The following is a 12,442-nucleotide window of genomic DNA, read 5'->3' as shown; positions in this document are numbered from 1 at the left end:
TATGTATATATTAACGCATTTTTTTCAATAGTTTTAACCTCCAATTGTACTTGATATCATTTTTATCGATTTAACAATTTGAAATTAACATTCAATTTTTTTTTTTTTTTTTTCAGATCTAATACAACTTGTCCAGATTACCAGTTTTGTCAAAATAATATTTGTGTACAAGAACTTCGTTGCAGCGATGATAATGGATGTGGTTATGATGAAAAATGTATTCATAACTCTATAGGCCAGGCTGAATGTCGTTTATCTTGTGATTTAATTTTGTGCGGTAGAAATGCTGAGTGCAAATCCGACAATCATAAAGCAACTTGTGCCTGTAACACTGGCTTTTTTGGCGATGCCTATGATGATAAGTTGGGCTGTCAGCCAATTGAGTGTTCAAGCAATGATGAGTGTTCTGACGAAAAAATATGTGATCATCACAAATGCCGAATTGCTTGCTTAGCACAAAATCCTTGTGGACAAAATGCTATATGTTCAACAAGTTCTCATGTGCAAGTATGTACCTGTCAGCCAGGCTACACTGGTAATCCAATGGTTGCTTGTGAGCTTATTGACTATTGTTTAGCATCACCATGTGGGGCTGGAGCATTATGTACAAACTCACGAGGATCCTTCAGATGTCATTGTCAGCTTGGAACTGTTGGTGATGCCTATCATGATGGATGTCAAATTCCAGTAGAATGTTTGAATGATTCAGACTGCCCTATATCAGCAAAATGTATAGAAATAAATGGTCATCCAAAATGCTCAGACGTATGCTCTAAAATTCGATGTGGTCCAAATGCGGATTGTATTGCTGAGAATCATATTGGTTTCTGTAAATGTCGGTTGGAATATGAAGGCAATGCCAATGATCTCGCTGTTGGTTGCCGTCCTCAGCCAACTACCTGCGAATTGTCATATCAATGTCCATCAAATACTTATTGTTATGAAAGAGTTTGTAGACCTTCTTGTCAAACGGATGAAGAGTGTAATCTTTCAGATTCTTGTATTAATGGGCAATGCCTTGATCCCTGTAATCTTCGAGCAGCATGTGGTATTAATGCAGATTGTCAAGTAACAATGCACACTAAACGTTGCAGCTGCCCAGCAGGTTTTACTGGAAATTCTGAAGTTGAATGTGTTCGGCTTCCAGTTTCATGTTCTACTTCAAGCGACTGTTCAGCTGGAAATACTTGCCGAGACAATGTTTGCTTACCCGTTTGTAGTTCAGACAATCATTGCGCTTTCAATGAAAAGTGTGTCAAAGAAAATTGCTTGCTGACTTGTCGATTAGACAATGATTGTTTTTTGGGACATATTTGTTTAAATAATATGTGCTCTCATGGTTGCAGAGCTGATGAAGATTGCAATGGCAATGAAGCGTGTTCCGGAAACAAATGTATAAATCCTTGTGAAGACACGCCGTGTGGACCAAATGCAAAATGTTCTGTAGTAAATCAAAGAGCTTCTTGCACGTGCCCAGATGGGTTTTTACCAAATCCTTCAGCAAGAATCGCATGCTTACGAGCACCTGGACCGATTTGCTCTGCTAATCGTGATTGTTCAAGTGGATTGGCATGTATTGCTAGTACCTGCATACCAGTTTGTTCATCTAATGCTAATTGCCTCAGCAATGAACGATGTGATTCTTCAGGTACATGCAAAGCCCTCTGTCGACAAGACGAAGAATGCCGTTCTGGTGAAATTTGTGAAGGTCTTGTCTGTCTTTCTGGCTGCCGGGCTAATCAAGAATGCTCTGAAGGTTTTGCTTGCATTAACAATCAATGTACAAACCCATGCAAATTTTCTAATAGTTGTGGAACAAATGCTGAATGCACTGTACTCAATCATCAAAAACAATGCAGCTGTCCAATTGGGCTTGTTGGAGATCCTTTGATTTTGTGTCGCAGAAATTCCTTGCCATGTTCAGCGGGGTGCTTAACTGGATTTATTTGTCAAGGAGAAATTTGTTACTCTCAATGTCGAGGAGATTCTGATTGTCTTAATGATGAACGGTGTGAAGCTGGAACCTGCAAATCGATTTGTAATTCTGACGACCATTGTCATGTTGGCCAAATTTGTGAAAATCGAATTTGTCAATTGGGATGTAGAAGCGATATTCAGTGTTTATCAGACGAATATTGTCTAAACACTAAATGTCAAAATCCTTGTGAAGGTGGAAAAGCTTGTGGTGAATGTGCTGACTGTCGAGTTGTTAATCACTCAGCTCAGTGTTCTTGTCTGGTGAATTATTACGGCAACGCTTTGATAAGTTGTACAAAATCGATGATTCCTTGTGATGGTAGTTGTGAATGTGATGAAATTGGCTTTTGTCTACAACGATGTTCATTGAATAATGCATGTGGATGTGGGGAAATTTGTGAAGCTGGAATCTGCAGAACCAAATGTGATACAGGAAATTCTTGTGCTAAAGGATACATTTGTTCAAACGGAGTATGCAATGTTGGATGTAGAACGCATTCTGATTGTCCAGTAACGTTGAGTTGCATGAATGGAAAATGTGAAGATCCTTGTTTGATTGGAAAGTCACCTTGTGGAAAAAACGCACTTTGTAAAGTGTCCAACCATCGTGTAGTTTGTTTGTGTCCAGATAGGTATCAAGGAGAACCAAGTCAAGAATGTTATCAGTTGGAATGCAGCAGAAATGAAGATTGCGAAGCTAATAAAAAGTGTAGTCAAGATGGAGTTTGTACCAACCCTTGTTTACAGCATGGAGCGTGTGGATTTAATGCGCAATGTCGTGTCGTTGATAGACAAGCTGAATGTTCTTGTCCTCCAGGGCATTATGGAAATCCAAAACTCAATTGTAAACCAGGTAATTTAATTTGATATTCTTTTTTTATGATTTTTTTTATAAAAAATCACTGATAGTTAACGAGTATAAGATTTCATTATGGTAATATTTTCGATAGGAAGTGATCAATGTCTTCGACATCCTTGTGGAATCAATGCTCAATGTCGTGAAACAGCAAGTGGTTTTGAGTGTGCGTGTGCCTTAGGGTGTTACGGAGATGCACATCAAGTTTGCATATGTGATGGAGGTGATCTTTGTCGAGACACAAGTTGTGGAGTCAATGCAGCTTGTAGAATTCATGAAAACCAGCCACAATGTTACTGCCCCCCTCAATTTCCGGTTGGAGATCCGATGCATGCATGTAAGTGAACTTAAACAAAAAACAAAAAATTCAAATTCTCAAAAATCTTTTATCTTCAGGCAGTGCAGACAAAAGTGCACTAGATTGTCGGACGATCGGTTGTGGAAAGGGTGCAGAATGTATTCGTGATGGACCAATTTTCGTCTGTCGTTGTCCACCAGGTTCAACAGGTTCACCTGACGTAGAGTGTAAAACAGGTCAGTGCTTTTTGATTTTTTTTGTTAAACTAATAAGAAACTGTTCGAACGCGATGTATTGTGACTAAAGTAAAAAAAAAGTTTTATTTTTAATATTGGCTGAATTAGTAATATTTCATATCGCATAATAAGACATATAACTTGTGTATGTTGTTTTTTTGTTGATTGAGTCGGTTCATCGAAATATATATCATAACGTAAAAAATGTTGTGATCAACAGAGTCTTTTATCTAATCGATAAACGAGTCATGATAAATGAGACAGATGTGACCTGCGTACTCCTGAAGCATAATGAAATTAAGTAGTTTTTTTTTTAATTAGATAGATTTTTTAATTTTTTCAAACAAGTATAGACTTGTTTAAATTGTATATATTTTTTAATACGCATATTTATTCGGGTTTCACAAATAACAATGTAAGATTATGAGAACACTAGTTGTTCACTTATTTCCATTTTAACAGTAATGGTGATTACAAGATTCCTTGTGTTTTTGCTAAAATCCTAAATAAAAAAAGACTGGCTTTTTTCACGCTGACGCGAGTTTATATATATAATTGTTCACATTAAAATGGATCTTAAACGACTGAGTGAATTTCTGGAATAAAATGCATCACATAGCTTAAATATATTTTTATATGTGAGTGTTGAAAATTATTAAAGTATTACATATATTTCGAAAATATCTGTGAAGAATGTTTCGTTATTATATGTTACAATCATTGTATTATGCAATTTTATTGAAATTAAAAAAATTTCAACTATCGCATTTAAAATGTTTCACGTAAATTCTACTTATTTTATTAAAGAAAAAACTTTGATTTTTAAAGTATTTGGCTATAAATTTTGATGTATATATCATAATATATATATTTCTTAATCATATATTTGGGCTCACATATAAAAATATATGAAAATATTTTTAATAAACATGACTGGTAAATATATCAGAATTAAAAAGTTCGATATAAAAAACAATAAAGTGAGCACTCTTATTTTCATTGAATGCTTCAATACACTACCCACCGGTAAGCGACACATATTTCTCAGTTATTTTAAAAATATTGTTCATCAACTTTTCATGAAGTCGAAGTCTGTCTCCGGGGCCTGATACATATATTTACATATACATTATTCAATGGCATATGTTGCTCTTTGGAAAAACAATCAGCCCGCATATTTTTTTTTTTTTTTTTAATTTTTTGAGAATCACTCAATTATTTAAATAATCCGTCGTCTGAACCATTTCCACATTCTTATCAAAACTTTTTTCTTTCTCCTAAAAAAAAAAAAAAAAACAACGACAACAACACCAACAAAAACAACAACACGAACAAAAACCATCAAACTAAAAAAATATATACAACATCAAAATATAGAACGAGAATGTACGAGTGATAAGGAATGCCCATCAGAAAAAGCCTGTATTAATCTACAATGTTTGGATCCGTGTGCTTTACGCGGTGCTTGTGGGAAAAATGCACTATGTCGGGTCGTGTTGCACAAGCCCAGATGTTCGTGTCCCCAATGTCATGTTGGCTCACCTCAGAAATCCTGCCGTCCAGACCCAAAATGCATCGAGACCCACCCACATTCACCACCAAGGATCGGTTGCACTGAGGATTCAGACTGTCCAGAAAATTTGGCTTGTCATGACACTACAGGTGAATGTCGTGATCCATGTACAACAATGAAAAATATAAGTTGTGAATCAAATAAAAAATGTCAAGTACGAGAGCATCGTCCAATGTGTGTATGTAAACACGGATTTGTTGTTAATGAAGCTGGAGAGCTTACATGTGCACCAGACACATCGTCATGCTCAAGAGACTTTGATTGTCCATCTAATGCGGCTTGTATTCATTCAAAATGTCAAAATCCTTGTACAGCTTCAGGTGGTAAAAAAAATACAGGAAAATATGGTGAATTGCAATTTGCTGAACATAACATCAATGGACCATGTCTCTCTGATCAAATTTGTGATGTTCTTGACCATCGTCCAATTTGTATTTGTACAAAAAATTGCAATCCCACGCTGTCAATTTGTTTGCGAGATAGTGGATGTTCAGCTGAGCTTGCGTGCAGAAATTATCGTTGTGTTGATCCATGTGCAACAGCCAACTGTCCTGCCGATTCTCCTTGTTACATCGAGGAACACAAGCCCGTCTGCAAGTTCTGTCCCCCTGGTTTTGTGCCCGATACTAAATACGGATGTATGAAAGGTAAACCTTCATCAATACATGGTTTTTCCACTCTTGAGCAAAGCCTAGATATATTTAGTCTAAAAAATTTCATTAAAGTAATATTCATTAAAAAAAATTTATTTCTTATTATGTTAATTTAGAACTGCGAATCTATTTCATTTCTATTATTTCTTTACCTATTTCGTTAAATACGTTACCATTGATACGTTACTTTTGATTCACTCTTGAATGCAATCAAACCTGAGAATTGAAAGATCAAATATATTTGATCTTTTTTTAATGTTTAATGAGTTGGTCATATAAAACCACAAAAAACGAATATTATAAACAGCACAAATCATAATAATTACAAAACAATAACAATTCAACAGATGTATCAGTACTTTGTGTAAGTGCCTGATTTTCCATTTTAATATTTTCTTTTATACTTTATTGATTTTTACTTTTGATTCCGTTTTCTTTATTTTCTGAAACGTTTCAAGAGAATTGTTGATACTCTCATGCCAAAAACACTTTTTAACACTTGTAGAGTTCTTCCAGTCAAATTAACAATGTATTTTTACATATTAAATTATCCTTTTTCAAAAACCTTTATAATGAAATTTACAGCCTACATTGATACCTTACGTTGCATCTGTCTCTTATAATCCTACCAATTTTTGTTCGTCTAATACGTTCGGACTTATTGGATTTACTTATCTATTCATTTATATTATTATCTTTTCAATAATTAATTTACTATTTATTAATTATTTTTGTATGAAAACATTTTTTTACTGATGCTTATTTTAAAAATGCATGATAGTAAGAATACAATGTTGATGGTGTTTGTTTGCTTTGTTTTATTTTACTTGGCGTGGTCATTGACGAATGTGATATGTTATGTTTATGTGCAAATTACATAGTGTTCAGATAATCTAATACAAAAAATAAGTAGTCTAACAATTAGATCATATTATAAATCATTCAGCTATCTACTTGCGTTTTTATATATTTTTTAAGTTTATTGGAAACCTGAGAAAATAGCAAATTATTTGAAATATATATTTCTTTCAGTGCCCTATGAGAATGTTTATAATCTCTATTATAAATCTGTCCGTCATGTTTTATTGAATAACTATTGAACGAAAAGTACCATTGTGCAATGTTTAATGCACTTAACAGTATATTAGAAATCTCAATTCAAAATGGTTCTGGCAGTATACTTCATGGAATCATATGTTAGTTTATGGTTTGATTAATAATTAAAATAACGAGCCTACTAAAAAAGTATAAATTTTACAATAAACTATATTTTTCAGCCTTCGCATACGCATTGAAGATTACATAATTAGCTTATTGACGAATAAAAAAAGCTACGGAAATCATTATTTCCAGAAGTTTATTTTTCCATATTTTTTTTTCTTTATATTACTCTCTTTATAGTATTTATTGTTAAAAAATTATTCAATAAAACCAGACGAGCAGAACATATCTTTCTTTAAATTTTTTATTCATATCTTAAGTTTTACTTTCGAACAATTATACATACATGTATAAACTAATTCAAAAAATGCTTGTAGAACACTTTTTGTACTTAAAATATTTTTTCATGTAATGATTATGTATTATTTTCATAGATGTCAAATGTGTGACACATGATGAGTGTTCATCGCAACTTGCATGTATTGACCGTCAATGTTTGAACCCATGTACTCTAGGAAATCCATGTAATTACGTAGAAGATTGTCATGTTCAAGATCATCGACCTGTTTGCGTTCAGAGTAAGTAGAATTATGATTTATTTATGAAATAGCATCTGATCTGGCACTGGTAAAATTTCAACTAAATAACGTAACGTTCCAATTAAATAACTAAATATTACATATAAAATTTTGTTTTTTGATTATTTTTGGACTATTTTATCAATTTTATTCAATTATTGTCGTACATAAATCACGTTTAGGACCAAATAAATTATATTAATTTTTTAGTCGTTTTATCAAATAACAATCACTGATTAGTAATCAACCATTGAAAAATTCAAAATGTAACTGATACTTTCTATTATTTATGTGCATAAAAACTTTTTAAATTTCTTGATCAAACAATAATAATATTTATTATTTTTTTTCTATACGTGTTTTCAAGATGATGATAAGTCTTTAGACTGTGGCTATTGTCCTTCTGGTCATCAATGTGATCGAGCAACTAAAACATGCATAAAAGGTATGTTATTATTTCTTACTTTCAGTTGTGAATATGTACATATTGGTTGTAAATAAAAAATGAAATTGAAAATTCTGAAGAGCACTGATGCAAACTGATTATATTAATGCACAACTCTAAAGATGTTGAGACAAGAACGTTTGGGTCACACTCTTTTTGAAAACTCGAAGATCATTATCTCCAAAGAGAACTTGTTTTTTTGTTAATTTGAAATCACACTTTGTTTTCCGCCTTCGAGTTTTGCACTTGGGTCTATATGGGCACTTTCTTTTCTCTTTGCTTTAGCTGGTTGTACTAGTGATCGTGACTGTGAAATGACGGAAACCTGCGTGAGCCATATATGCCAAGATCCATGCCTCATAAAAAATCCGTGCGTTGCTCATGCTGTTTGTATAAACATGAATCATGGAACTGATTGTAGCTGCCAAGAAGGATATCAAGGGAATGGATTTTCTTTTTGCAATCCAGGTAAAATCAACATATTTCAGTATTAAAGACTCTCCCTTTATATTTGTTCAAAAATTTTAACACTTCAAAAATCGTAATATATTTTGATAATCACGTTTTATTGAAAAAAAACTTTTTGACTTAATTTAAAAAAGCATCAATTTTATTTGTCTAAAAGGAAATTGGAATTTAATAAAAAAAAAATTTTCAAATTTCTAAATTATCGTAACTCCAGTTTCTAGCGTTGGAGATGTTTGTCAGTATAACGAAGATTGTCCACCTGAAAAGCTTTGTGATCGTTTGAACAGACGATGCATAAATCCATGCAATGAAGATAGCTGTGGTGATAATGCTGATTGTTACGCTGAAAATCATGAAGCACGATGTAAATGCTGGCCAGGTTATAACGGAAATCCACAAGTCTCATGTACAAGCTATCCAAGTAAAAATGCATGTGATCCGAATCCATGTGGACATGATGCAATGTGTGAACTTGATAATGGTGATCCAATTTGTTTTTGCCCTAAAGGAATGACTGGAAATCCTTTTGAACATTGTAGTAAGTCTCAAAATAATATAAAAGATAATAACATTTTTACTTTTAATGTATCATACATTTTTTCTTTTGTAGTTCCAGAAGGGGACACTTGTTCTGGAAATCCTTGTGGACTCAACTCAGGGTGTAGAGTAGTAAACGGTCTTGTAAAGTGTTTCTGTCTTCCTGGCTATGAAGGTAACCCACCATCTACTAGCTGCTCAATTCCGGAAAATGCCTGTGAGCCATCTCCTTGTGGACCCAACACTCGATGCAGTGCTTTACCTCAAGGACTTGCCAAGTGTTCATGTCTTCCTGGCTACATTGAATCCCCCAATACGATTCGAGGTTGTATTGAACAAACAAATCTATGTGATCCGAATCCTTGTGGTCCTGGAGCAATTTGTGATGTAAATCGCCAACCACCTTGCTCCTGTCCTGAAAATACGATTGGAAATCCTTACAAAATATGCCAAGAAATAAACATTGTTCCACTTTGCCAACCAGGGCCATGTGGTATTAATGCTGATTGTTACGTCGCAGAAAATCGTGAACAATGTTTCTGTAAGTACGGTCACATTGGTGACCCTTACTTAGGATGCCAAAAACCACCAAATAGTCTCTGTTCTCCATCTCCATGTGGTAGAAATGCAATTTGCCGTGAAACTAATTCAAGTAATGCTTTCTGCGAATGTATACCTGGAACATCTGGAGATCCAATGAGTTCATTAGGATGTAATAGTTTTGAATGTATACATAACTCTGACTGTCTACAAACACTGTGTTGTATCAACCACAAATGTCAAAATCCTTGTCTCGGAGCTTGTGGAATCAATGCAAACTGCGAAGTTAAAGATCATCACCCTGTTTGTTCATGTAGGAAAGGGCTTTACGGTAATCCAATGTTGCGATGTGTTCCAGCAATGGATATAGAACCACTAAAAAATCCGTGCCATTCAAATTCATGTGGACAGAATACACATTGTCAAGTTCTGAGAAATCATGCTGTTTGCTCATGTCTTCCCGATTTTTTGGGAGATCCTCAAACTGGGTGTTATCCAGAATGCACAATCAATTCAGATTGTCAAAATGATCAAGTTTGTATAAACAGAAAATGTCAAAATCCTTGTAAATTGGGAACGATTTGTGGAATCGATGCAGAATGCCGAGTTTTTGATCACGTAGCATCTTGTGTATGTCCCAAAAACTTTTACGGAAATCCATTCATCAGATGTGTTTCACAGCCAATTATAACTATTGACAGAAATCTTAACAAAACCCTTCCATGCGTACCTTCACCATGTGGACCGTATGAGTATTGTGAAACATTTAATGATCATATAGCAATGTGTAGTGGGTGTGATGCTTTCAATTCTCGGTGCAAGCCAGAGTGTTTATCAGACAGTGATTGTCCCCTTGATCATTCTTGTATTGGCTGGAAATGCACCGATCCATGCCTTGGATCATGTGGACTTAACGCAAATTGTGAAGTATATTGGCACAAACCAGTCTGCAGTTGCCCTACTGGCCTTTACGGAAATCCTTATCAAGGCTGTGTCCCTCAAGATGATCAAAAAGATGTATGCAGTCTTACACAATGTGGTTCAAACGCAAATTGCCGCGACAAAAGTGGAGCAACGACTTGTGAATGCCAGGAAGGCTATTTTGGAGATCCTTTTGTTGCTTGTCACTACGAATGCTTGCAGAATTCGAACTGTGATTTGAATGCAGCGTGTTTGAACCATAAGTGCGTTGATCCATGCTTGGGAGCTTGCGGATCTGGAGCTTCATGTCAAGTTGTCAATCATTGCCCAGTTTGTTACTGTGGTGCAAATTTATCAGGGGATCCATTTGTTTCTTGCTATCCGAACAGAGATGTTGAAATTCAACCAGTGACAAATTTGAATCCTTGTGATCCGTCACCGTGTGGGTCTTTTTCGAAATGTTTAGTGACTCACAAAAATTTCGCAACTTGCTCTTGTTTACCAGGGCTGAGAGGGTCTCCACCATCTTGCTATCCGGAGTGTATTGTGAGCACAGATTGTATCCAAAATCAAGCGTGTCAAAATAATCAATGTATTAATCCTTGCAATGGGATTTGTGGCCAAGGAGCTTTATGCCAAGTTGTCAATCACAATCCAGTTTGTAGTTGTCCAACGAATCATGGTGGAGATCCATTCGTTTTATGTCTACCATTAGGAAAAGAAGGATTAACACCAATATCTCCATGTCAGCCGTCTCCTTGTGGGCCGAATTCAGTATGTCAGATAAAAATGGGTCGTCCAGTGTGCTCATGTCAAGTTACTTTCATTGGTTCACCTCCGAATTGTCGACCAGAATGCCTTATAAGCCAAGAATGCACAATTGATCAAGCGTGTGTTAACAACAAATGCACACATCCTTGCCCCAATAGTTGCGGTCAAAATTCTGAATGCTCTGTGATTAATCATACACCTTATTGTTCCTGCAATATTGGCTATGAAGGTGATGCTTTTGTTGGATGCACGCCAATAGTGCAACAGAATCTTCCACCAGAAGATCCATGTTCTATATCACCTTGTGGAGATAACGCAAATTGCAATGTTGTCAATGGTCGTGCAAAATGTACGTGTATTCCTCCTTACATTGGAAACCCTTATGTAGGAGGTTGTAAGCCTGAGTGTGTAATGAATTCAGATTGTGCAAATCATTTAAGCTGTCTTAATCAACATTGTCGAGATCCATGTCCCGGAGTTTGTGGATTTAACGCACAATGTGAAGTTTCCAATCACGTACCTACATGTTTTTGTTTGAAAGGATATTTTGGTGACCCTTTCCAGGCTTGTAAAATCGAACAATCAGTAGTATCAAAAAATCCATGTCAACCATCACCATGTGGACCTTACAGTATTTGCAGAGTCACAAATGAAAGAGCTGTATGTTCCTGTTCTCCCGGATATCATGGACAGCCGCCATCATGTCGTCCAGAATGTTTAGTTTCGTCAGATTGTGCACCACATCTTTCTTGTATTGATCAAAAATGTGCAGATCCTTGTCAAGGAATTTGCGGATTCCGTGCTCTGTGTCAAGTTTTGAATCATAATCCTATTTGTAGTTGCCCAGAAAAATTCACTGGTGATCCATTTGTGCAATGTTCAGAAATAGCTACAACTGTCGAACCAGTCGACTATTGCGTTCCATCTCCATGTGGACCTAATGCTCAATGCCGAGTGCAAAAAGATAGACCAGTTTGTACATGTCTGCCTCGAATGTTCGGAGCTCCTCCACATTGTCGACCAGAGTGTTTAATTGATCAAGACTGCCCAAATTATTTAGCTTGTGTTCAGAACTCATGTTTAAACCCTTGTATTGGATCATGTGGAGTTAACGCGAACTGCATTGTTCGAAATCATCGCCCTATTTGTCAATGCTTTGATGAATTTGAGGGTGATCCATTTTCAGCTTGTACACAAAAGGTGAGGCTATTGTTTTATTCAAGTGTTTTTTATATTCTTTAGATAAACATTAATTGCTTTAAGTAAATTCGCATTTTATTGATTATATACATATATGAGTCTAGATCCTATCGAGACTTATTAGTATTTCCTCTTTATTCAAATACCGTAAGAGCCTGGATTGGTAAACAAATCAGTCAGATAATTTTTATTTATGACAACGTCTCTATAGCAGTAATCGACTGTGTT

General features: G+C 35.3%; 1 protein-coding gene across 1 annotated transcript in view; it reads left to right on the top strand.

The window, feature by feature from the left end:
- Positions 1 to 12,442, top strand: part of LOC122857482 — a 53,738-nt gene that overhangs the window by 3,773 nt on the left and 37,523 nt on the right. Inside the window, exons 2-10 of the mRNA XM_044159669.1 lie at positions 117 to 2,830; positions 2,928 to 3,170; positions 3,230 to 3,367; positions 4,745 to 5,587; positions 7,189 to 7,332; positions 7,700 to 7,777; positions 8,063 to 8,245; positions 8,460 to 8,783; positions 8,856 to 12,214. Coding sequence (XP_044015604.1) covers positions 117 to 2,830; positions 2,928 to 3,170; positions 3,230 to 3,367; positions 4,745 to 5,587; positions 7,189 to 7,332; positions 7,700 to 7,777; positions 8,063 to 8,245; positions 8,460 to 8,783; positions 8,856 to 12,214 — 8,026 coding nt within the window. The remainder of the gene's footprint in view (positions 1 to 116; positions 2,831 to 2,927; positions 3,171 to 3,229; positions 3,368 to 4,744; positions 5,588 to 7,188; positions 7,333 to 7,699; positions 7,778 to 8,062; positions 8,246 to 8,459; positions 8,784 to 8,855; positions 12,215 to 12,442) is intronic.

This window comes from Aphidius gifuensis, linkage group LG5 (assembly GCF_014905175.1).
Source record: "Aphidius gifuensis isolate YNYX2018 linkage group LG5, ASM1490517v1, whole genome shotgun sequence".
NCBI classification, from domain to species: domain Eukaryota; kingdom Metazoa; phylum Arthropoda; class Insecta; order Hymenoptera; family Braconidae; genus Aphidius; species Aphidius gifuensis.
Note: the sequence above shows the minus strand (reverse complement) of the source record. Positions and strands in the feature narration are given on the sequence as shown.